This window comes from Myotis daubentonii, chromosome 11 (assembly GCF_963259705.1).
Source record: "Myotis daubentonii chromosome 11, mMyoDau2.1, whole genome shotgun sequence".
Classification (NCBI taxonomy): Eukaryota; Metazoa; Chordata; class Mammalia; order Chiroptera; family Vespertilionidae; genus Myotis; species Myotis daubentonii.
The window spans coordinates 1,804,717-1,828,220 of record NC_081850.1 but is presented as its reverse complement, the minus strand read 5'-3'; the positions used below and the strand labels follow the sequence as shown (position 1 = coordinate 1,828,220).

Here is a 23,504-nt window from a genome sequence, read left to right as displayed (position 1 = left end):
GCCTCCCAGCAGGAACTATGGAGCAATCCGCAGATGGTTACTACTTGTGTTGGTCTTGTAAGTGCCCAGGTGAGGCCAAGCTGTGAAGCAAGGCTGGCTGCTGCTAGTGCTGGGTCTTGCTGATGCAAGCTGCTGCTTGTTTGAGAGATATTTGGAAAGTCTGAAGCCTGAGCCAGGGCAGGCCATCCATATGAAAAAGCCTCTGCAAACTGCTTAGGTGGGGCTACAAATTGGATGGGGTGGGGTCTGAGGAAATCACCAGTGGAGATATCCCTCCTGAATAAAAAAACACATGTGGGTGTCCGACCACCCCATTCATGTCTCTGCCCCTCCTACCAGCCTCAATGTGCTTTCTTCTTTGCTTCTCTAGTTGTAGGGCTTCCATTCAGTCAGCTCTCAGGTGGTTCTGAATGATGGTGGTTCTGTATTTTAATTGTAATTTTGATGTGGCTGTGGGAGGTGGTAAGTACTGGCATTTACCTGCACCACCATCTTGGTTCTCCCAGGACATCTCTTGCCCTTCTTATACCACCTTGGCTTACTCCCTCACTGTATGCAGGTATTTGCTAAACTATTTAAAATAGTAACTTCCCTTTTGAAAACTTATTAATAGACTCCATCTTTTAGAGCAGTTTTAGGTTCATAGCAAATCGAGAAAAGTTACACAGATTTCCTGTATCTCTTCCTTTCTTAGCATCGCCTTACTTTCCAACACAGCAAGATGCTCCAGGCTCAGCCTTTATGTTCCCTGCCCCCGTCCTGGGATCAGCCGTTTTACCAAGGATCCCTGGTCTCTTTTATTCGAGGATGGTATTAGAAGCCAAGATTTCAGTGCTGGGTGTTTGTTGCTGATAGAGTGTCATTGCTTCCCGGCCCTCTCAACCCACAGCCTGGAGGTGGATATGTGTACTCTGGCCCCTGTATGCACACACATCTATAAACACTTCTAGATGTAGCCACCTGTATATGTATGAAGCTGACCCTGAATTCATACTGATGTCTCCCGCTCTGACCCAGCACCACGTGGGTCATTTCCACTGCCTCCCCCTTGCTTATCTGTAACGTCCACCACAGGGAGATACAGGGTCTCTCACTGGCCGCCGTTATATAACCATTCTGTTCCTGCACACCTCACAGTGGTGTCCAAACTGTTTCCCCGAATCCCTGTGCTCATTTGTTTTTACCCCTCTACCTTCTTTATTCTTCTCCATTGCACTTCACACCACTTGCAATGTTTATTTTCTAATTTCCTCCTCCATGACAACAGGGACTTTCACTGCTGGGTCCCCAACCCCTAAAACTGCCTTGAACAAAGAAGGGGCTCAACAAATATCAGCTGAATTATTAAACGAATGAAAAATCCTTATGCTTATTTCCATAATTAACAAGTCTCAGTCAGGCCTTTCTTATCTGGCAATTCATCATTTAGCCTTGAGATACTGTATCTACTTCAATCAAATGATCACTGAGGAGCCCTGGCCAGGTGGCTCGGTTGGAGCACCGTCCTGTGCATCAGTAAGTTGCAAGTCAGGGCACACACCTACATTGTGGGTTCCATCCCCAGTCAGGGCACACACCTACATTGTGGGTTCCATCCCCAGTCAGGGCATGTACAGGAAGGAGGCAATCAATCAATGTTTGTCCTCCTTTTCCTATTAAAAAAAAGAAGAAGAAGAAAAGAAAACAAACAAAACAATAAAAACATCTTTGGGTGAGGATTTTAAAAATTATAATTGTAAAATGTAACTTAACCTTTCCACCAATTCAACTGACTTCTCTCCTTAATTGCTTCAATTATAACCATCTAACTGAAACAGCGAACTATCACAATCACAGCTTCTTTTCCTCTAAGGCAGTGGTTCTCAACCTTGGCTGCACATTAGAATCACCTGGGAATCTTTTTAAAATCCTGATTTCTGGGCCTCATCCTCTGGAAATTGTTTCTTTGTTACTCATGTTGTGGCCCCACCCCATAACAAAGAAACAGAATTTCTGGAAGATGAGGCCCAGAAATCAGGATTTTAAAAAGACTCCCAGGTGATTCTACTGTGCAGCCAGGCTGAGAACCACTGCTCCTAAGACTTTACTTCAACCACCGTCCCCACCACTTTTTTAAAATTTATCTTTATTGTTGAAAGTATTAGAGATGCCTCCCTTTTTTCCCACTGACGCCTTCCAGCCTGCATTCAACCCCCCCCCCCCCCACCCCAGGCCTTTACCACATCATTGTTTCCATGGGTTATGCATATATGTATATAAGGTCTTCCCTCTGATATGCCACTATCTGTTCCATGTTTCTATGTCTCTGGATCTATTTTGTACGTCCACCACTCTTCCTCCCTCTCCCAAATCCAAAACTCGCAGACACTGCCAAATTCATTTAAACTTCCTAGACGCTTTTGATTCCAGCTATCTATTGATAAATACTTTTTCACATTTGTTAGGAACTTAAACAACATAATCATTATCATAAATTCAAATCACAGAGTTAAATGAGGAATTACATTAAAAATTAAACAACTGATTGTAAATTAATCTTCCAAAGAACTGTGAGAGCATGTAAAATAATTTTTGAAAAAAGTACACATATTTGCTCTCTGTTCCTTAGAAGCCTGAGGTTTAAGAACAAAGACTAATAGGAAACATATGGAAAAGATCAGTAATAAGATGAAATCTTGGTCCAAAGTTGGTCAGCCACATTTTACATACCAGTGTCTCAAATAATAAACAAGATTTTTCAATATTGCCAAAGTATCACTTGAATTAATGTACACTTTTTAAAAATCTGAAGTATAACAAAATAGTGTGAATTCTTTGTAAAAACCCAGTGACAAACACTATTTTGAATGGAAAGCAACAGCAAAATGAATTCCAGAATTTACTCTACCTTATTACTTTGCATAATCTTGAAAGAATCTCCCAAAGAATGAACTCAAAAAGTTCACTGCCAAGAGATACAAGTTAACTCTCTTTTTAAAATATGAAAACGTTAGTATAAAAATATATCAATTAGGCAGGAGAGACAGTTCAGTAAATTAGAAAATGGTCTACATTTGCAAAATAAAGGCAATGGTAATTGCTCAGCAGAAGCTTCTAATTCCATCTTATTCAATACTATGAATGTGTTTTTTATACTACTAATAACAGGCAAACTAGAGATATACTTTCTGAGGGCAAAATACTGAATTCTATACACGTAGAGATTAATTTTTATTTTGAAAGTTATTAGAAGCCATTCTAATGAGTATATTTGGGAGGAAGGTGATAGCTAATAGAAGATACAATTCTTTGTATGAAAAAGTTATATATTTAATCTGTATCACAATGACAATCTATTTCATTTAAAAAATTAACTAGATGTGAAATACTATGTTTCTAATCCTAGTTTGAGTCTTAATGAAAGAGAGCACTGGTATGAACATTAGGGTATCAGACAAGCAAGGTCTCCAAATAATTCTGAGTTCCACCTTAAATTGCTGAGACACTGTGCTCTTTGTTACTGTGGGCCTTAATTTGAAGAATTCTTTGGCATGAACATGAAAATAAAAACAGTAATCAGTACATGCTGTTTCATTTAGCTATGTTTGCCCTTCATATTAGAGGAAATTCTTGCCACACCTCAAACCAAACTTAAGGGGAAAAGAAAGAAGTAAGCCACATAAATCTGACCAAGAACACAAACATCTTAATTCGAATCCACAAAATTTTGGATAATGAAAAGAAGTACATAATTTTAATGCAACCCAAGTGTTTTCCAGGCAGATTATGTTTGCTTAAATTGCAACAGTGATTCAAGAGACAGTCCTATTTGAGCATACAGTTACTGTGGATTTTTAAGAGACTGAGTTAAAGAATTTAGGAATTTCTGATTCATTTACAGGATTTGCAAATTCATCAACCCCTGAAAACTAAAGCAAACTCAACAGGTATGATGATAAAATAATTTTCCATTTTTAAGAAAGTATTCCTACTGTTTAAAATAGAAAGTATATTTGATTTGTTCGATGTTAAAATAGATTGCAACCATCATAACAGCACAACTTTTGGAAGCAATATCTGGTAAAGGCTACATTAAAACTCTGATTAGCCAAATTATTCAGGGAAAGAAGTATTATAGTGAATTTTCTAACTTAAGACCTACCCTCTATATAATCTTTGTTTATATATATTTTTGTTTTGAATGAAAGGTTTTTAGATTAATGGAATAATTTTCTGTCTCTCAACTGTAAATGACAAACACCTAACAAGTGCCTGGAGCCATAGATCTGAGCAGTGCGAGAGGCTGGTGGCAGGGAGATGGGTGTTTGTACAAGTTTCACTCTCCACCGACAAATCCCTGGTATAAGAATGTTTTTGTTTTCATTTGCCTTTCTCAAAGATATGAGTGCTCTATCAGGTACTGAAGGATCTAGTTTCTTGAGTATTGTTTATTTAAGATTTAAACGTATTATGGCTAAAAATAATTTTGAAACTTTTATATTTTAATAGCAAAAGAGCCTTATTTCCTTAGGTCTTTGAGTGTAACAGTGATGGCATACTAATTCTACAGAGTTAAATTTAAATCTGCTTTAAAAAAATTCTGAATCATATACTAAGTTTCTTATATTCTAGTTTCTATGGCATACCAAGAAAGCAATTAAGTCTATTTTAAAGTAATAAAATGCTATGAGGCTTTCCAACAACTTTAAACTTTCAAGAATAAAGTTCTATCTCGTCTTAAGTAGAATGTTCCTGATGAAAGCAGGAGTGCCTTCTTCCAAGTTACAGAAATGTTATAACATTGAAACTTTTATTGCCACAATATGGAAAATTCACACTAATAGATAGTTTTTAAAACTGGTAACTTGTATTTTACTTTCCTTTTCACATTTGTGATTTTTCTACCACATAATGTAAGAGGAAAGTGAAGAATACAGTATATTCTGATGGAGACATTCAATAGACAAGAGAACAGCCACGTTCTCTGTGACCATGTTCATTTAAAGAAATATCTGTGATGAAATAAATGCCTAGAAATAATCAACATTAAGAACATTAATGTTTTCAATCAATATTAGTTAATGAGCATCGTTAATGAGATGAAATGTATTGATTTATTAATCCAATCATACATTCAACAAAATGTTGAGCATTTATACAGTGTGAACTGTACTAGATTCTGTGAAAAATTAGAGGTCAGGAAATGAGATGCTTGAGAGTGAGTTACAATGTTTTGCTATGAATTATCCTATAGGAAACAAGGCATAAATTATAGAACATAAAAGGTCAAAAGTAATAAAAATATGCTTAGTAAATGACTGAGAAGAGATTCATTGAAATAAGAGATCATTGTAATGGACAGTTATCATGGGTGAAGTTGAAAAGGAATAGAAGTAAGAGGAATAGAAAATAATGGGCATATAGATGGAGATAGGATGGATTTCACACCAGCAAGTTACTGATAGTCACAAGGCTAAGATCTGGGGCCCCGGTTCTGAAGAAGTGAGGACAATGATGACAAGCTCAAATTTAGAAGAGATACCTTAGGTCAGGGGTAGGCAACCTTTTTGTGCCAAAACCAGCAAAATCTCTGACTCAAATTCTTCTACATGCCAACCCTAATTTTTTGAGAACATGTTACACCTACCTGATATCTCTTAAGGTATGTGAAGAACCTTGAAGAAATAATAAAATTCATTCGAGCGACAAAAACACAGTATATGATGATGAAAAATACATTTATTTTTTAATGTATATATGTACACGGATAGACCGACAGAAAACTTTACGAGACTTAACAAAATTCATCACTGAGAACAAAGATTCACAATTGTAAATGGAAGAGTGTAAGAGAGGGTTTCGCGTACCAGCAAAAGTTACTGGCGTGCCATGTTTGGCACGAGTGACAGGGGTTGCCCACCCCTGCCTTAGGTCTTCTTAGGTAGCCAAGGACACCAAAAGTAAATGCACTGAGAATCCCTTCATTTCCAGAGAGACCCCATCATCTTAAAGTCCTCATTCCAGGTAAAAGGTATGCAATTAGGTACAGGATCAAAAGTCTTCTCTAGATCTTCTTTTTCCCCAATAACTTATCATAATTATTGGACAACAGAATTTTGACTTTAATCCTCAAATGTAAGGTTACTAATTGATGACTGCTAGCTTTTTTTTTCATTTCATTGAATTTATTGGGTAACAGTGGTTAACAAAATTATACAGGTTTCAGGTGCACGATTCTACAACACATCATCTGTACACTGTACTGTGTGTTCACCACCCAAGGCAAGTCTCCATCCATCACCATTTATCTCCCCATACCCTCTTCTTCCTCTCCCCCTCCCGGCAATCACATTGTTTTCCTTGTCCATGACTTTTTCTCTTTTTTTTCTTTTCTGTTCTATCCCTCCACCCCCTTAACCCAAAATTCAGAGTTCTGATGAGCAACACTCTTTTCAAAGTTCAGCTATGTAACAGTAAGCTTCTGAGACTCCTACATGCCATGAGCCCACGCAGCTGCTCATCTTTGCTTCTACTTCTATTTTCATCTTTCTGGGACACAGCAATCTTATAAAACCCCAACTCCATGGTATAGTGAGACTGACATGAAGTATGAGAAGTACTTTAAAAAGTTAATATACTATATTATAATAAGTATAATAAAATACGGTAAGTTTAATATATAACTTATCAGCTAGTGAATAAAATGTTTAAGTTGTTCTATATCCATTCCTGTTAATGTCCAAATGCCTGGGCCAAATGAATATCTATATTAAAGACTTCTCTGTCCCTAACCAAGCAGGGCTAAGTCACCAACTGCCACAGCACTTGTGTCTCTATTGTGAGCCACATTTTCCTCTGCCTGAGAATATGGTGTGTTGTGTTGAGTCTCTCCCATCCACTAAACCAGGGGTCCTCAAACTTTTTAAACAGGGGGCCAGTTCACTGTCCCTCAGACCGTTGGAGGGCCGGACTATAGCTTAAAAAAAAAACTACGAACAAATTCCTATGCATACTGCACATATCTTATTTTGAAGTAAAAAAACAAAACGGGAATAAATACAACATTTGTATTTGCATGTGGCCCGCGGGCCGTAGTTTGAGGACCCCTGCACTAAACTATTACTCTTTATAGAAGGGACCATGCCTTCACAACTTCATTTCTATGTTCCCCACCAAGTACAGTGCCTAATCCCTAGGAATTCAAGACATTCATTAACTTTAGGTAACCAAACCAAATAGCTACTAATAGTTATAAGATGCTTCCTAACCATGTTCACACTCCCCATTAAGCATAAGTACTAAGGACAGCAGGTGAGGGAGGCCCTCCCCCCACCCCCCACCCCCCAGGGCAGCCAGCACTGATCTGCCCTCTGGAGAAAGACCACACTCCCGCATGCATGAACACTGCTGTGTGAGGATCAAGGCTCAAGTACACATTAAATTATGTGCGGTCCCAGAGTGTAAATTCCTCAAGTCAGAACTCAGGCCCTAAGGAATTTACAGATTTTGGTCCAGATTGACTGTAACAGTTTTATTTTGCTCCTTCAACAGTTAACCACCAGTTTCCCAACACCCCAGCCTTTGCTACTTATATATTTTTGCTCATCTCTTATATCTGGAAATCTTCCCTATCTTCCTCTATGAGCAACCTAACATTCTTTCAAAGTCTTATTCAAATTGCCACATCCTCCATGAACCCCACAGATAAGAAGGAACAATGGATCAAGTCTAATGAGATTTACAATAAGAAACTTTGTGAATTTCAAAATCACAGTTTAAAATACCAAACCATTACTATTTTGACATTTTCTGTAGATAGGGATAAGATTAATATATAATGAAAATATATTAAACATATGGTTGATCCTATTTTCTCGATAAAAAGAAGCAGCAAGGTCACCATCAAAAATCAATTGAGGTTTTGGAGGCTTGTCCAGGAGAGAGAAGAGAATAGCCCAAGCAGATGTTGCTGGGCAGTATTTGAATGGTCATGAATTTAAAGTTCTACCAGTTGGCATGGTCCTGGTTTTTTCTTGTCATATTTAGCTGCCTGAGTCAGGCCGAAAGTAAATGGAGAACTGAAATAACCAGAAGAGTATGAAGCTGTAAGGGGCCAGAAGCTTATGGCATGTGCAAAGCAGTGATGACAGTGATGCACTGTGTAGTCTAGGTTGGTAAGAAGGAATTGAGTGTACTGGGAGGTATGAATAAGGGGCAATGAAAAAAATAGTAGGCTCAATATATTTTAGGTCCCACTGAAACTGAAGAATTATTGCAGTTAGAGTTACTACGTAGAATAAGTTAAAAAGACAGGAGATAGTGATCAGAGTATGAAGGGGTTGCAGCCTGGTAACAGCAAGGCCCATGGTATGGATGCTTGGAAAGGAATGAAATGGTGGGGGAAGACTGGAGAAAATATAACTGAAAGCAAAGAGATCAAGGGTCTCTGACTCTACTTGATTAACTACTCCAATTCCCAAATACACACAATATTTAATTCTACCAAGTTTTAGTTTCTAATAAGAAAAGATATCAGGGTCTACAGCAGCCTTTCTAAAATGAGGTTCTACCAGAGAAAATTATTTAAGTAACTATTTTTTCAATTATCCCAATGATGAAAAATGGCTAGTACCATTCTATATGAATAGGAGATAACATAATTTAATTCATATAATAACGTGTTAGGACATTAATTCTCTCATAAAACCCTGGATGACAAGGACAGAGAAAAATGGATTCAAAATAAAAGGTATGATTCTTTTTTGTTTTTTTAACATACTTATTACTTTTGAATCACAGTAAGTGGGCAGAGCACATCTCATATGACCCTAACAACTACCAGATGAAATAAGCAGCTAAACAATTATTCTTACTTTATTGGTGAGGTAAAAGGCAGATATGTTAAGTGAATTAATCATCAGAAGTGATAGGACTTGCCTGGCCTGTGTGGCTCAGTGACTGTCAACCTATAAACCAGGAGGTGCCGGTTTGATTCCTGCTTAGGGTTCCATGTGCCTCAGAGATTAAATAAATGGACTTTGAAAACTGTTTCATGGGGAAAATCTGAAGTCATACTTAGGCGTGGGTAAAAAACAAAACAAAACACAAAGAGGAAACATGATAGCTATTTTTAATATCTAAAACTCTCACATAAAAGGAAGTGTTCCATGTTCTCCCAAAGGGCAGAAAAGAGTATCAGCAAACAAGTTGCAGTGGGAAATTTTGGTTAATATTAAGAAAGAATACCTCAGATAAAAGCTCTCTAATTAAAACATAAGGTTTCATCAAGAGACCAAATAGCCATAAGAACACCCAGCATTTATAGTGAAGGAAACACTGACTTTGGAGTTGAGAAACATCATGTTGCCACTGCAAATCTGTAGTCTAGTAAACTAGCAAGACAAACTAAGATTCTCTTAAAAGGTGGTTATTTAGTCTGGTTCGATGCAATATGTGACTTTAAAAAAGATAAAACAAAACAACAACAAAAACAAAACAAAACATCCTTACTGCTATTTAAACATTTTTCTTCACCCAGCCCCAATGCCCTCCCCTCTGTCAGTCTGTTCCATGCTTCCATGCCTCTGGACCTATTCTGTTCATCAGTTTATTTTATTCATTAGATTCCCACATAAGTGAGATCATATGGTCTTTGCCTTTCTCCGACAGGCTTATTTCACTTAGCATTATACCTTCTAGGTCCATTTATACTACTGCAAAAGGTAAGCATTCCTTCCTTTTTACAGCCTCGTAGTTTTCCATTGTGTAAATGTACAGCTTTTTTATCCACTCACCTACTGAGGGACACTTGGGCTATTTTAATTTTGGCTTCAGCACTGTCTATTCATTCTGGACATTTTTTTATATCTATACTAATAAAAGGGTAATATGCTAATTAGACCGGACATCTTCTGGACATCCTTCCGGACAAAGCCACGGTGGCAGGGGCCAAGGCAGAGGCGGTTAGGGGCAATCAGGCCCGCAGGGGAGAGCAGTTAGGGGGCGATCAAGCCGGCAGGCAGAGTGGTTAGGGATGATCAGGCTGGCAGGAGAGCAGTTAGGGACATCAGGCGGCAGGGACAGTTCAGGGCGATCAGGCAGGCAGGCAGGTGAGTGGTTATGAGCCAGCGGTTCCGGATTGCGAGAGGGATGTCCGACTGTCGGTTTATGCTGGGATCCAGCCCCAGCGGGTCCAGGGGTCCCCAAAGGTGTGGACGGAGTCGGCGAAGAAGGAATGTCACAGAGATAGCATTCAGTTGATCAGCAGCCTAGCCAGGATCTCCAGCCAGGATCTCCAGCCAAGTTCTGGTCAGGATCTCCAGTGAAGTTCTGGTTAGGATCTCCAGCCAGGTTCTGTGCAGGTTCTCCAGCCAGGTTCTGTCACCAGGTTCTAGTCAGGTTCTCTTGCCAATTTCTGTAGTCAGGTTCAGTCCAGGATCGTTTGCCATGTTCTCTCCAGCGAAGTTCTTCTGTCTGTAGGTTCTGTGTAGGTTCTGTCTGTAGGTTCTCTCTTCTTAGTTCTGTCTGTTTCTGTCTTGTTACATCTGTATTTATACCAGTTGATTCAATCCTATCAATCTCTATTGCAAAGGTTAGGGCGTTTCTTATCTCCATTCCAGGGAGTAAAGATTATGCAGCTTAAGCATGATTGTTTGTAGTTAAAGTGATTAATTACCCGCCTGGCACTTAGTTAAGGGGTTTTATTCCCTCCCTAACTTCAGGGGAAAATCCCTACCTGGGGAAACAACCTTTCTCAGAGACCTTGGTTAAAACACATAGTGCCAAGAAGGTGAGCAAACATATTAAGAACAGTATGCCATATATGCCAGGTCCCTTGAAACAGCAAGCATGGACCGGCTCCCGGCAGGTTTAGGCCCGATGTGGGATAGGATCGGGCCTAAACCAGCAGTTGGACATCCCCCTGAGGGTTCCGGATTGGAGAGGGGTGCAGGCCGGGTGAGGAACCCCCCTGCCCCGTGCACGAATTTCATGTACCAGGCCTCTAGTATTTCAATAGATATAGATATGTGCATCTCTCAACTTACACAAAAATTTTTCTAAATTTCACTATCTTTTCCCACAATATATTTCCTTTTCTCCTTGAAATAGGACAAAAAGAAACTATGGGCTTTTTAAGTCCAGTATGTATCCTTTTCTTCTTTCTTGGAGGCAAAGTACATTGTCAATATGAAAGTTATCAATGGGATGAAGATTACGACCAAGAGACAGATGATGTTTACCAACCAGAATTCCATTTTCATCAAAATGTGGACTATCGAGTGCCTTTTCATCCGCATGCTTTAGGCTGTGCCAGTGAATGCTTCTGTCCACCTAACTTTCCATTATCCATGTACTGTGATCATCGCAAACTCCAGCGTATCCCAAATATTCCAGCACACATTCAGCAAGTCTATCTACAGTTCAATGAAATTGAGGCTGTGACTGCAGACTCATTTATCAATGCAACTCATCTTAAAGAAATCAATCTCAGCCACAACAAAATTAAATCTCAAAAGATTGATCATGGAGTGTTTGCTAAATTGTCAAATCTACTACAACTTCAACTACAGCATAACAACTTAGAAGAATTTCCATTTCCTCTTCCTAAATCTTTGGAAAGACTTCTTCTTGGTTACAATGTGATCTCCAGACTGCAGACAAATGCCGTGAATGGACTAGTAAACTTGACCATGCTTGATCTCTGTTATAATCATCTTGATGATTCTATGTTACAAGAAAATCACCTAGCCAAAATGGAAAAATTGATGCAGCTCAACCTATGTCATAATAGATTAGAATCAATGCCTCCTGGTTTGCCTTCTTCACTTATGTATCTATCTTTAGAAAATAATTCAATTTCTTCTATACCAGAAGGTTACTTCAATGAACTTCCGAAACTTCATGCTCTAAGAATGTCCCACAACAAACTACAAGACATCCCATATAATATTTTTAATCTTTCCAACCTTATAGAGCTCAATGTTGGACACAACAAACTGAAGCAAGCATTCTATATTCCAAGAAATTTAGAACACCTATACCTAGAAAATAATGAAATTGAAAGTATGTAAATTTTCATTATTTTTTAAAGACATAATCTATGCTTTATACATTGTTGAAAATGATTGCTTTAAAGTTGGCTAGGAAAATGGGAGAAACTGGTCCCAGAGAAAGGTGTGCTATAAAGTTTATAGTCTTTTCTATTAAATTTTATCACCTTAAACATGGAGAAATAGTACTGTAGAGTATATGAAGAAATACGTGTATTCTGAGTAGTGGGACTATAGATTTTCATTTTTTTCTTTTTGAGACTGTTTCTACTAAGAATTTATTACTTTAATAATTTATTTATTACTTAATTTAGTAAGTTTCCAATGAAGTCATTTATTTTGATAATATAGAATTCATTTATAGTTTTATGTTCATTTTATTATTTGAGTAACTGTAAAAATAATTAAACCTAATTCCACTTATAAGTATTCTAATTAATAAAACTAGATCTATATAACATTTTAACAAAATCCAATATAGGATGATGAATGTAATATAGCAAGACTAATTTTTAATTTGTATTTTCAGATATCAATGTTACAGTGATGTGTCCATCTGTTGACCCACTATATTACCACCATTTAACATACATTCGTGTGGACCAAAACAAGTTAAAAGAGCCAATAAGCTCATACATTTCCCTCTGCTTCCCTCATATACATAGTATTTATTATGGTGAACAAAGAAGCACTAATGGTCAAACAATACAACTGAAGACCCAAGTTTTAGGGAGATTTCAAGATGACCCTGATAGTGAAGAACATGATGATCACCAAGAAGAATCAGAACAAGAAGGAACAGAAGAAAATGTTGACCCTCACTATTATGGAAGTCAAGAATGGCAAGAAACTATATAGGTGTACATTTATGGCTTCACAAAACTTACAGCGCATGATAATAGATGAAGAATTATGTGTTAGTATAAAATCGAATACTTAAATTTAAGGTATTGGTATACCATCTGCATAATTACATCGGATTAGAATTTACTCAAAATGATACAAGCCTTAAGATATGTAAATTAGAATAACAAGTAGAAATCAAAAACTAAACTTTAAACATAAAAATTTTATGTTGAGAAAAAGTGAGTATGTCCTTTCTATTAATAGTAATTTTTCTAAGAATGATGAAAGAAGTAGCATCAAAAGCTTTGAATTACTAGGAGGATTATTTAAATGCAAACAGGTTACATTCCTGTAATAGGCAGCCATTCACTTAAGGAATACATTTTTTTTTTTTACCTGATCTCCAGAAAAGTCTATCTGGATTGTATTACCATCACCGAATCCACCCCTTGGCCCTACCACTTAGTACTTAAGATGATACTTCTGATTGTCAAAAGATGCCACCCTACTAAGGACCCAGGCAAAGAGATTCATAAAATAAATGAATCCTATTTTTCCCTTAGAGCTTCAAAGCCACAAAATTTTAAACTCTGTGTTTGGATAACTAAAAAACACCAAATTATCTCATTACAATCTGTATTTAGCAAATTTTAGAAAATTCCAAAACAGTCTTTACTGTGTTCATTTTAACTGGAATAAATGTTTTATAGTAAACTAAAGGCCCAGTGCACAAAATTCATGCAGGGGAGGGGGCAGGTCCCCTCAGCCTGGATTGCGAGAGGCCGCAGGCCAGGCCAAGGGACCCCACCGTGCACAATCAGGGCCAGGAGGAACAAGGGAGGCTGGCCAGCTGGGGAGGGACTGCAGGAGGGCTCTAGGGCATGTCCAGCCCATCTCACTCAGGACCGCAGCAGCAAGCTAACCTACAGGTCAGAGCATATGTCCCCTGGTGGTCAGTGCACATCATAGCAAGTGGTTGAGCCGCTTTAGCAAACCATTAGCATATTACGCTTTAATTGGTTGAACAGACGACCTGACAACCAGACACTTAGCATATTAGGCTTTTATATAGGAGGATGCACTCAAGAAAGATTTCTTTGTTTTAATTACATAAAGATTTGCTAATAAATAACTACTTTGTTCACAAGGTTAATATTAGCACAAGAAAGTATATCAACATTGTTAAACACTTCTACTTTTCTAGCACAATTAATTAGGAATTTATATGTGTATTAGCCAATGTTTATTTACATAATGTTAAAGTTGAATAAAGTTCCTTTAAAATTTGAACAGATGGGTTTTGACGGTCTTGTTAAAACCTTAAAAATTACCTATTACCTATCATTTTGAAATATTTCAACTATACCTTATAATAGAGATGATCTACCTGCTTTCATGAACTTTCTTGATTTATTAGGCTAACATTGCATAGAATTCCTCAAATCTACACTAATAAAAGAGAAAAATGGTAATTGGCGTACGACGATACCCTTTTCATTGGCTAATCAGGGCTATATGCAAATTAACTGCCAACTAAGATTGGCAGTTAACTGCCAACAAGATGGCGGTTAATTTGCATATGTAGGCACAATGCAGGGAGGCGAAAGGGAAAGCAGGAAGAAGCCCCCTGCCACTGACAGTGATCGGAAACCCGGGGGGAGCTAAGAGCCGGGGGGCAGGGCAAAGGCGGCCCTGGGGCCGCCTTTGCCCTGCCCCTCAGCCATGATCTGAGAATCAGGCGCCTTTTCCGCCCTGGCCAGTGATAGCAGGAAGTAGGGGTGGAACCAGCAATGGGAGCTAGGCACGGTCGAAGCTGGCAGTCCCGGGAGCTAGGGGTCCCTTGCCTGGGCCTAAAGCGAAGCCCACGATCGCGGGGCCGCTGCAGCTGCGGGTCCCCACTGCCCGGGCCGGACGCCTAGGCCAGAGGCGTCAGGCCTGGGCAAGGGGCCGATCCTGCGATTGGAGGGTGATGGGGGTCAACGCCTGAGGGCTCCCAGTATGTGAGAGGGGGCAGGCTGGGCTGAGGGACACTCCCCCCTCCCCATACCCAGTGCACGAATTTCGTGCACCGGGCCCCTAGTAAGAAATAAACACACAAATGTGGGGCGACCTATACAGAAAATCCAAAGAATAAACAACAATTAGGACAATATGCAAAGACCAGACATGTAACACTCTATTTGAGAAGCAGTTTTCAAGTTGTCTTTTTTTTCTGGAAGTGACAGTTTAAATGAAGCCTCTAATGCTCTTTATAACTTTAAGTTATTAGCATTTAGCAGAAATAGTATCCACCTGACCCCAGGAACAAGCTCCACAATCCAAACTGAACAGACAACATTCCACTCTTTCCTTTAATTAACATTCATCAAGTTATTTGGTGTGTAGGGCTTAGCAATGAGAGGTCAAGAAATGGAGTACCTACGTGGGACTGAGACATATAAGGTACAGGTGCGAGGGTAAAAGCCAGAGCAAAATGCTAGTGATGTGGGAAAAGCCCACTTTTTAAAAATAGGATTATAAATGTAGAAATTTATTATGAATTAATATGTGGAAAATACTGTGGGTGTTTTAAGACACAAGAAATTATTAATAGAGTGTTTCTTACCAAGAATAATTTAAAAATTACTGAAGAGCCATCACAGAACTATAAATGGGAACCACAATGAGATACCCTTTCACACTCACAGGATAGCTATAATAAAAAGACAAAATACCAAGTATTAGCAAGGAGGTAGACAAAGGGGAACCCTCATGCAGCACTGCTAGGGATACCAAATGGTAAAGCTGCTTTAGAAAGCAGTCTGGCAGATCCTTAAAAAATCCATCACCATGACATAGCAATTAGGACAATATGCGAAGACCAGACATGTAAAACTCTATTTCCTAGGTGCATCTCTAAGAAAAATGAGCGCAGGTTCAAACAAAACCACGCACAGAAATGTTCATAGCAGTATTAACCATTAAGAGACAGAAAGCACACACCAATGTCCATCAACTGGTAAAGCCAGTGAGCCAGGACGGGTGGAACAGGGAAACGGAGGCAGAGAGCTGAACACACTGAAGCAATTTACACAGATACACGGGTTCCCGCCCCACAGATAACATCTGGGCTTCGATTGTACTTCAGCTCCAGGCCCAGAAAAGCCGCAAAACCAGGTGGGCAACACCAGGACCAGCTGCGATGACTGACAACCCGGCCCTGGCACTGACCCATCAGGGGGGACCATGGCCCTGGAGGAGCCCACCTGGAAGGCTGTCGAATATTCTGCTGGAACCCTCCCCTGACACCTCCCCTAAGGCTCCCCTGTGAGACAAAGGACCCCAAGCATTTGTCTCCTCTAGGAGCAGCCCCCTGAAATTCCCTCCCCCACCTTCCCCCACAGGCAGGCACCTCCTAAACCCTAAAGGACCCCAACAAGGCTTGCAACCATTGGCAGCTCGTCCCAGGCTCACCCCTGAACCCCTTCCCAAGGCCCCCTTTCCTCTGCTTTCCCAGAGACCTGAGGCAGCCCAGCCTGGCTCTCCTGTTGCTGCTTCTATGCTAAGCCCTTTCTTGTTTTACTGTCCCAGCTTTAATAAACGTTCCCGCATGGTCACCTGGACTCCTGTTGTGAATTATTTCCTGCACAAATTCAAGAACCCACACACTACCGGCTGGCCCTAGGCAGACCCACCAAGAGCCAGGTCCCCTTTTCAGTAACTAATTGATAAACAAAATGTAGTATATCCACACAATGAAATATTCAGCCAAAATAAGAAATAAAGTAGTACAGTGCAACATAGATAAACCATAAAGAGATTATGCTAGTAAAAAAATTAGTCAGAAAAGGCCACATATTCTATCATTCTTTTATAGGAAATGTCCAGAATAGGCAAATCTAGAGACAGAGAGAGATAATTGGCTGCCTGGGCTAGGAGGAGAGGAATAGAGGGAAAGTGGGAAGAGGCAGATAATGGGTAGAAGGTTTCTTTATGGGGTGATAAAATATTCTAAATTTATTGTGATGATGGTTGTACAAGTTTGAAAATACTAAAACACTACTGAATTATATACTTTAAAAGGGTGAAATGTATGAGATGTGAATTATTTAAATAAAGCTGTTATTAAAAAATTTTAATGAAGAAGATCAAACAACTAATTCTAACACAAGGAGGAAAGAAATCAAATGCTAAAGTGGCAGAAACTATGAGAAGTGATGTTGCTGCCTGAGGATGACCGGGGCGTGGTAGAGAAGCAGAAGGCTTCAGTGAGTGGGAACTGACTGGTCAGAGAGGAGAAAACACACTCCCAGGGCGAGATTAATACAGAGACAGGGGAACTCCTTATTTCACCTCTTCACTCGTACGAAACAAAAACAAAGCCCTACAATTTTCAGAATTTTGGAGCTTCTATTTTTATCTCATAAACTGATAAAAGAAAATACATTTTCATCCTCAAAGAACAACCTTAGCGAAGAATAAAACTGCACAATCTAGCAATTTATAACAAGGAATTTGAAATCAGATGCACCTGGGTAGAAGCCTGACTTCATAGTTCTGAGCTAGCTAACTTCAGAAAGTTACTTATTCTAGAAGCTTCCCTTTCCTCATTTACATAAGGAAGGTGGTTCTTATATAACTGCTATAAGGATAAAGAGAAATAGTGTACATAACAAAAAATGTAACAAGCCCATGTCAGTCACAGGCAGCCAGCAAGCCAGAACCAGGATTTCAGCATGTCCGTCCAGCCCCTGCTGCATCTAGCTGCTCCCCAAAAGTCAGCTGCCTTTTGCACATGTAGGTGCTCTCTCCGAGCACCTAGAATGGATCAGCACTCTTCAGGTTCCTTCCAAGATTCTACTCATACAAAAGATCAGTGAACAAGAAAGACTTGACTCAAGTTTCCTTAGGAGATAGGGGGGTGCTTACATCACATACAGGCAACAAACCTATTCTAATAGCCATCTACTCGTTCAACCTTGCCGAGCACACGGACAGCCTGCCAGGGAGGCAGCAAGGTCAAGCCCTTGCAGTGCATTGGGAGGAAGAGTTGCACTCTGCTCAGCTCCCTCCCAAGGCTGCACTGGGACACAGCACAGAGGGCCTCCAGCCGCAGGGCCCAGGAGAAGACAAGTTCACAACCTTCTTTTGTTATTCTAAGAATATACTCTAAGGAGCCCGCCCCAACTATTTCTCATTAAAAACAAAACTAAACTTGCCGAAACCGGTTTGGCTCAGTGGATAGAGCGTCGGCCTGCGGACTGAAAGGTCCCAGGTTCGATTCCGGTCAAGGGCATGTACCTGGGTTGCGGGCACATCCCCAGTAGGAGATGTGCAAGAGGCAGCTGATCGATGTTTCTAACTCTCTATCTCTCTCCCTTCCTCTCTGTAAAAAATCAATAAAATATATTTTTTTAAAAAAATAAAAATAAAAATAAAAACAAAACTAAACTAAAAGGGCAAATAACACCCAATGCTTTCTTTAGGAGAAAGTGAAGAATAAAGGACTTCTTCAACTTGCACATCAAAACTGCAGATACCTACCAGAGCTACAGATAAACCCAGTCGATCTGATATTTATAACAGGAAAGAAAAAGATAAAAATTCATCTATTTCCTCATTACACCTTAAAGTATTAGTTACATTAGCTACTAGGCTGAACTGTATGACTATTAACTAATCCAATCATACCATGAACCCAAGCTTAATAAACATAAAAGCCCAACATCCTTATAGAAAAGAAATAAAAATAAAGAGTATTTCATAAATTTGCTCACAATAATACTAGTTGAGAATGTTTAGCTTATGTTTAAATATTAACTGAAACACTATACATTTTGCCTTTATTTCTTAAGTGGAGCCACTCAACTAAAATGGAGAGTGCATATCATGTAACACACTAACCACCTCCATGGGAACAAAACGGAAGAAATAAACCTGTCTCTTCTGCATTCTTTCACTATTGCAGAGAATTCATATGACCCCTAAACCAAACTCATTTCCTGATTCCCAATCTGTTTTGTCTAAACCTTAGAAATAGAGCATACTTGCAGCTGGAAACAAAATTAAATCATAGCAGCTAAAAATCCAAAGTTTTTTATATGTTCCAATTGTCTAAATAAATATAACTATGGCTAGCAAATAAATATGACATAATCATGGACATGGTCTGTCATTAAAACCTAAATATGTTGCAAATTCACCATATAAAGATTTATGTACTACAGAAAAAAATTAAACTCACAAATATGATACATTTTGACATGAACTCTTCCTTATATTGAGTCATACTTCCCTCCTTTTAAATGTCACCCTTTAGTTTGAGAAGTTCTGGGTTAACCAACTGACTGGGCTTCAGGCATAAGTATGAGATCTGAGATGGAGATTCAAACCATAGATTTCCCATAAAATCTTGAAATATTCCAAGATTTTTGTATTTAAAGAGTCTATAAATACCTGGCCACTGGGTGATTCTCAACAGGGGCGATTTTGCCGTCCAGGGGACACTTGGCAATGCCTTGAGACCATTCTGTTGTCCTGCCGCAGAAGTGAGTGGAGAAGAGTTACTGGCATCTAGTGAGCAGAAGGCGAAGGCAGGGAACCTGCTAAAGGTCCAGTAAAACACATGACAGTCCCTCCCAAAAGGATTATCTGGCCCAGCGGTCGCCAACCATTTGGACCTCATGAACCACCAGCGGTTCACGGACCACCCACTGGCGACCACTGCTCTGGCTCACAATTTCAATAGTGCTGAGGCTGAGAAACCCTAGGGGCTAGAATAGATTCTATCTAGACCAACAGATAAAGAAGATAAAGAATTATAACCAAGACCAAGGGAAGGTTAAAAACAGAACAAAACTAAGGCTTATGTGATCTGACTCCTAAATTATACTACTTCCAATTAAGTTAGAAAGATGAAGAAAATAGAAAAAAGATTCTTCGAGCTTGTAGTTTTTGAAATGCAATCCACTTGTTAGTTACATGTTCTTTGTCAGTAGAACTAAGCCTCCTCCAAAAACAAACAACTCTTAGAAAACCCTTGTTTCCAAAATTCAATTCTATTCAATACATGCCTGCTGTTGAGGAACAATTAGGAGGTAGAACAAACTGCCCAACCGCACACCTTCAACAATATAAAACCCTACAAAGACACCAAGGATAATGCAATAGGGGCACCAAAAAGAACTCCATAGAGAAAACTCATTCAGTTTTGGATAAATGCCTGCTCTTAAGTCTTAGACAACTTCTATCTTTTATTACGGTGCAGTGAAAGCTAAAAGCTTTCTACTAGGATATAATAGTTCTCTGTAGAACAGAAAACAATATAAATTTCAAACATGTTTTATTCTTGGAACTGCACAGTAAAGAACTTTACACCCACGAGAAGTCTGGGCTTAGCTGTTAGCTTTTAGGAGGTAACCAATATCTTTTAGAGTTGGGGTCATCACATTACATCTTAGGGTGAACTAGTCATACCCAATACTGGGTTGGCCATGTCAGAGAGAGACCAAAAGATCATGTGATTCAGGATGGGGACGTTGGGTCATGCAATCTGTCAACCTGGATGCTGAGTTCAACCACATGGACACTCATCGATCATGACAATGTAATAAAGCCCCAATAAAACCTCTCAATGGGGCTTGGGAGCATTTCTCTGGTTTGCTGTCTCCCATCAAAGCCAGGAGGGTAATGCACCTGAGAAAAAGCGAAGCTCTGCACTTTGGAACCCTCCTATGTTCTACCTAATGTATCCCTTGGCTGATATGTATGTATATAAACCACAACTATAATGGCTTTCAGTGAGCTCCATGAATCTAGCTTCTGGCAAATTATCATATGCGAGGGTGGTTTTGGGAACCCCCCTAATCTTGAACTTGGTGTAAGTGAGGATGGTCTTGGGGACTTTGCCCTCAAACTTTGTTTGGCTAACTCTGGGCAAGAAGATACGTTTATTTACCAGTGCAAGTCTGAATATCTCTAGAAGCTTGCCTTGTGTAGTCATTTCCCCTTCTGTGTGGCTGTGACCTCTGACTTGCTTCTAACCAACAGAACATGGCAAAGGTGAGGGCATAGATGTGATTATGTGTGCATGATTGCTAAAAAGATTACAATGTCCATCTTACTGCAAGACTATCTTCCTTTTTAGCTGTGAAGAAGCAGCCTGCTATGTTAGGAGCGCCTGATGGAGGAGGTGACGTGGCAAGGAACTAAGGGTGGCCTTCAGCCAACATCCAGCAAGAAACTTGAAGCTCTTAATTCCACATACTGCATGAAGCTTCAGCCAACAGCCACGGGGGCTCACACGCAAATCCTTTACTGTATCCAAGTCTTGAAGTGAGGGTGCAGCCCCAGCCAACACCTTAATTGCAGCTTTCAGGTAAGATCCTGAAGTAGAGAACCAGGCAAAGCCATGCCTGGACTCCTGACCCACAGAAACTCTGAGATAATAAATGTATGTTATTTTAAGCCACTAAAGTTGTAATACATAACCAACACAATAGACAAGTAGTGGTACTCGTCAGAAATGCAACATTAGTGGGATATTTCTAAAATGAAAATAGGATCATATTACTCACTAGCTAAAAAAAAAAAATCTCTCAGTGGTCTCTCACTGGCTATAGAATAAAGCCCAAACACCTTAGCAAGGTACAAAACTCTCCTTAATCTGACCTCTAGTCCCTTATCTGAGCTCTTAATATGTGCCACCCACTCATCACTTCTCTCCCTCCTCCAAGCTCCAGCCATATACAACAAACAAATGTTCTCCCCAGCTATGCGATGCTACCCTTCCTAGAACATCACCCTCTGTCACCATCCCCACTCGTCACCTATTTTCTCTCCCTAAGTCAGGCTGGTGCAGCCCCTGTGGCCTCACCCTCTCAGGCTATCACAGAACTCTGCACATTTCTCCGTAGGAGGTCCCACTGTGCATTCTATGGTTTGTTTGCTGACTTTCCTGTTGATTTACAAACTACAAGTTGCTTGAGGGGAGTTTTTCTCATGTGTAGTTCTGGCAGAGAATGGCTGCTCCCTAAACTATTACTAAATGAATAAATCCCAATCAAAGTGTAGTCCTGGCCATAACTTTTCAAGGAAAGTTATAATCCACAAATTTTTTTGTAGCACAAAGTATCAAACATTAGAAAAACTATGAATCTTTAAGATTCTCTAAATCTGACACTTAATATATATCCAATTCACTTCTCTACATTCATCATTATCTTCTGTTTCATTAGATATTTTCAAAGACTTTAAAATTTTTATTGTACCCTATAAGTCATGAAATTGACAATTTTTATTAACCAAACCCAGAAAATATCACAACTAAATTTAAAATAATACACATTCAAATAAAAACATAAATATCAAGTTTTAGTTTATCCAATTTTTAATTTGAAAGGACCTTAGACCAGTTTTGAATAGAAAAAGAGAACAAATTAGTATTCTTTCATTGTCTATTTTTTAATATTTATCCACATGCACATTTACTAGATTTTTAGCCTAGAGGAGAAAGAAATGTTACCTTGATTGCTAAATGCAACGAAGAGTGATAATATCACTTGACTCTTTAACCTTAAATTTAATATTAAATATTTATACAGTTTCCCTCATTTAGCAAACAAAAATATATTTTGTTATCAAACCCCAAATTATAAATCAAATCTGCTTTTTAAAAGCTAACTATGACACTTGAGTTATTTTATATGTATCTAAAACTAATTTTTACATTGGAAATTTCTTGGTTCTAAACTAACTATAGTCTGGAACAGTATTTTTACTCCTCATAAAATTAAGATCATACACTATGCTTTAGTTTGCTATTTTATTTCATTCAAAAACAGATGTTTTATGTCCTGTGAAAACATTAAAATGAAAAGCATGCTTTTACAACTATGTCATCTTCATAAACTAATGTTCACAAAAAATTAGTATTCATTTTACAAGGTAAATACAACGCAAACTTACAATAATTAGTATAAGCAGACTGAGTACAACAGTTACAAATATTGTAAGCACAGTTCTCGAGTGCAAGCCATTACTTTTCAGCCTAGAGAAAGAATGTTGGCAAAGCTCTCTACCTCATGGAAACTGCTTTTAAAGCTGCTGAGCCCTGAAATTCTACTCAGCAGTTTAAAATCAATCCACAGCTTTCTTCATTCACCCTCCCACTTGGTGCTTATGCACAGACATGAACATCTATTGAGGAAAACCACAAAAAAACTTCATAATAGCTACAACGGTAGACTCCCCCTTCCCCAGTATTATTTTAAATATCATTAAAATGTGATTCACCTAACAGTCTTAATAAATGTAAAGGCTATCTCTAATTTTTTAATGTTCCAGTTACCTCAAACAATTACTTTTAACTAACACTTTAGTGTATATCATTACATAACTTTAATATCCATTGCAGGCAAGAACACAGAGCTGCAAACATCACCGACCCTGTTATTCATTTTTAATCACTGATTTTTGATGAATGGCATTTACAATGCAGCACCAGCAACTCTGAGTGATTCTGTTTGAAATTATTTAAAAAAAAAATCTGAAATGTGTACCACCAGATAAAATCCACCAGTAAGCCTAAATCTTACCTATTACATTTCTCTAATCCTTGATTAAAACTTCTATCTTTTTCTAGTCTGCAAT

General features: G+C 38.9%; 2 protein-coding genes across 3 annotated transcripts in view; one reads left to right on the top strand and one right to left on the bottom strand.

Moving 5' to 3' along the window:
- The window catches only part of CENPP (centromere protein P), a 251,839-nt gene that overhangs the window by 142,864 nt on the left and 85,471 nt on the right, over positions 1-23,504 (bottom strand). The gene's annotated exons all lie outside the window — the stretch shown is intronic.
- Positions 3,641-14,319, top strand: OMD (osteomodulin). The gene is made up of 3 exons (XM_059656282.1): positions 3,641-3,926; positions 11,089-12,042; positions 12,559-14,319. Exons 2-3 carry the CDS (start codon positions 11,103-11,105, stop codon positions 12,885-12,887), a joined length of 1,269 nt encoding a protein of 422 aa, XP_059512265.1. The 5' UTR covers positions 3,641-3,926; positions 11,089-11,102; the 3' UTR covers positions 12,888-14,319.